This window comes from Caenorhabditis briggsae, assembly GCF_000004555.2.
Source record: "Caenorhabditis briggsae complete genome, chrX, whole genome shotgun sequence".
NCBI lineage: Eukaryota > Metazoa > Nematoda > Chromadorea > Rhabditida > Rhabditidae > Caenorhabditis > Caenorhabditis briggsae.
This window is the reverse complement of record NC_013491.2, coordinates 2874503-2877510: the sequence shown is the minus strand read 5'-3', so window position 1 is coordinate 2877510 and position 3008 is coordinate 2874503. Positions and strand designations below refer to the sequence as shown.

Genomic DNA, 3008 nt, shown 5'->3' with positions numbered 1-3008 from the left:
TAAAAAATCAATTTAGGTGTTCAAGAGTAGAAACAGACCTGGAAATTCGGATTTAGTTTCAACTCGTTCCAATCCATCTTTGTATGCTAACTTCACTACTAACTTCACTTCTGACAAAATCCTCGTCGTGTCTCGCATGCTGATTTTTAACAGTGAGCGTGTTGTTCATTCTGTCGAAATGATAAGCTGCATCACATCGAGCTCGTCTTTCTCTGGGAAAAATATTGTTTTATAGTAAAGCTGCAATTTTTTACCGCTCGACACAGTAAAAAAGCTCTGTTCCATTTTTGTTCATTTTTTTGAATCGCATTGCATATCCTTGAACTTGGACGATCGGCTTGTTTTTACGAGGAGCCATTTTCTGTAAAAGTTTATATTCTCGAAACGGGAAGAGAAATCCGCAAAACATCCAAAATAAATGAAAAAGTTCTTTTCTGGAGAAAACATGCAAAATTTGTTGACAAAAATAATTAAGAAAGCAAGCGCGCCCTGTTGCTAACAGAGTTCCAATCCGGGACAGTTCGACACCGCATAGTTCGAATTCGTAGCAGTTCGATTCTGTTCTTGTTCTGTTCTGGGCGTATTCGAAAAAGGGACAGTTCTAATTCGAACGAGTTCGATTTCGGGAAAGTTCGAATTCATCGTACCCTCGGCCCGACGAACCACTTAGTCAAAACGCTCTTATGCTCTCTAATGTTCTCTCCGGTTCATATGCTATTTTGAAAAGTGGTTGTAATGGTTCGAGAAAACGATTTTTCCGTGAGGGCTTCACGGAACTATCTTCATTGTTCCCACTCTATCGTCAGGCTTAATAGGGTTTTTAAATTTTTTTTCTAGGAATGCAGGTGACACCCACGATACTCAGGCTCCGCCTCTCCTCTTCCAAAATTACTATAAATAGTCGGTGCTCACAAAAGAAAATCATTCATAACCCGATATTCAAAAATTAGCTATGAGAATTCAATTTTTGGCTCCCATTCTCTTACTAATCATATTGGTATTATCGTCCGCTCAAACGGAAGTTTTCGTGGAAGGAGAGCTAAAGTGTTCTCGAGAATTCACCTTCAAAATTGGAATTCGAGAATATGAGGATGAAAGCAGGTAAGGCAGTCAATTTTTTTTTGTATAACCTTGCGTTTTCAGCTCCCACATGATCTCTCTGAAAAACGGCTCATCCGCTGGCAACAGTGCCACATTTAGCATTTATGGAAAAACCACCAACCCGGGCCATTTTCAAGCGAGTTTTCAGAATTGATTAATTATAATAAACTTTCTGTTTCAGGTTGAGCAAAAATTAGTTATTGTAGTGGCACACACTTGTCTACCTGAATACGATTCCCAGACAGCTAGGCAATTTATTCGTGGTTTCCGATTCGGAATAGCTTAAGTTTCAAAACCAGCAAAACAGTATTAATTGATACTTTCCAGAGAAATCAAAAAACTGAATATTTTTTGGAACCTGGATACGTCAATTTGGGAGGATTACTATGGTGATAATAATGTATGAAACCTATCCCAAAACCATTTATTAGATATTCTTCCAATTTATAAACTTTTTGTTTTTTACCGAATCGAACATGCAGATTTGGAGAAAAAAAACCTTCTGAAATGGATTTCTGTTTCTTCAAGCTTCAATTTTTTCAAAAACTAAGATTATGGATATAATTGCTTTCAAATAAAATGTCTTCCAGTTCTTTCACAGACTTTAAAAATAGTGTTTTCAAAATTTCATTCATATGCAAACGTTGTCAATATGCAAACGGCGCACTAGCAATGTGCACATTAATTCTGTACAAAGTCGAAAATACATACCGTAACCCTCGAAACAAATTCTGTAAAATCTAATTTACTCTTAACCTTTGATTCGCTATGGTCCCAAATATCCGTCGATAATTTCGATTCTGTATGGAATTTCAAAAATGAAATGTTCGGTATTTTTTCAGACAACAATTTGAACAACTCTGAAATGTTTCCCTAGATTATGTACAGTGCTGGCTAAAAGTATATGCAAAAACGTGTTTTTTTTTCAGTTGATTTTGACCATAAGTCTGAAGCTCGGCTGTGAAAATGTGGAGGTTATGAAACAAACCTAGAATGAAAATTATCCATTCACAGAATTTCTAAAAATTCCTAGTTTGTGCCGTTTTTCGAAGAACGCCTGCCTATTCACCGTTTTAATACAAAAACAGAAAAAAATGGATGTTCTTCAGAAATCGACAAAAAGCGGACACAGGTGTTTCGCTCAGCGTCTAAAATAGGTGAAATTGTTCGCGGAGAGACGTCATGGGTACATCGGAACATGCCTGCCGCAGGCCATTTACAGACCAATCGCGAGAGCGCCGGCTGGAGCGGCGCCGGAGCTTTTCGTAATGTCCGTTTTCGTCTTTTTCGATGACGGTCCAAGTTGGGGAGAAGAAAAAGAAGAAGACGCTGTAGGATAACGGCTAGGGAACTGAAACAATTCATATAGATTTTATAGCCATTAATCGAATCTACTCACTGCTAGTTCGAGCGATTCTTACATTTTTACAGTACGATAGCACTGTTATCTCTAGATTTTTTGGAAGTTCCGACTTCTAATTTCCAACTTCCGAATTCCGGTCAATTTTCCTCTTTTTCTAAAAATAAAAACGAGAAATACATGATTATACAGTATTCTAGTATGTTTTCAAATGTTTAATAATGATTTACGGACAAAAACTGCATCGAAAACGGCGAAAAACGAAATAAAATACCCAAAATAGGGAAAGGAAGTCCGCAAAATAGAAAACAAGAATTGTTTCGCGATTGGTCATTTATTGTCCTTTTAAAGGGCCAGTCGTGATGATACGCAAGGTGCTCGCGAATGATCAGGTGCAGAGCCTCTCGTTCGCGGTAGATAAGTAATTGGTCGTTTATAGCCCTATCTCTGTAATTGGTCAATCACGAATCACCTGTGGAAAACTAGGATTTTTTGAAAAAATCTGTGAAAGTAAAATTTTCCATTTACCGTAAAACCTCTAATAGAA

General features: G+C 37.4%; 1 protein-coding gene across 1 annotated transcript in view; it reads right to left on the bottom strand.

The window, feature by feature from the left end:
* The window catches only part of CBG15951, a gene marked incomplete at both ends in the record, with an annotated part of 1325 nt that extends 967 nt beyond the window's left edge, over positions 1–358 (bottom strand). The window contains 2 exons of the mRNA XM_002643308.1: positions 104–212; positions 255–358. Coding sequence (XP_002643354.1) covers positions 104–212; positions 255–358 — 213 coding nt within the window. The remainder of the gene's footprint in view (positions 1–103; positions 213–254) is intronic.
* Positions 359–3008: the final 2650 nt, after the last annotated feature.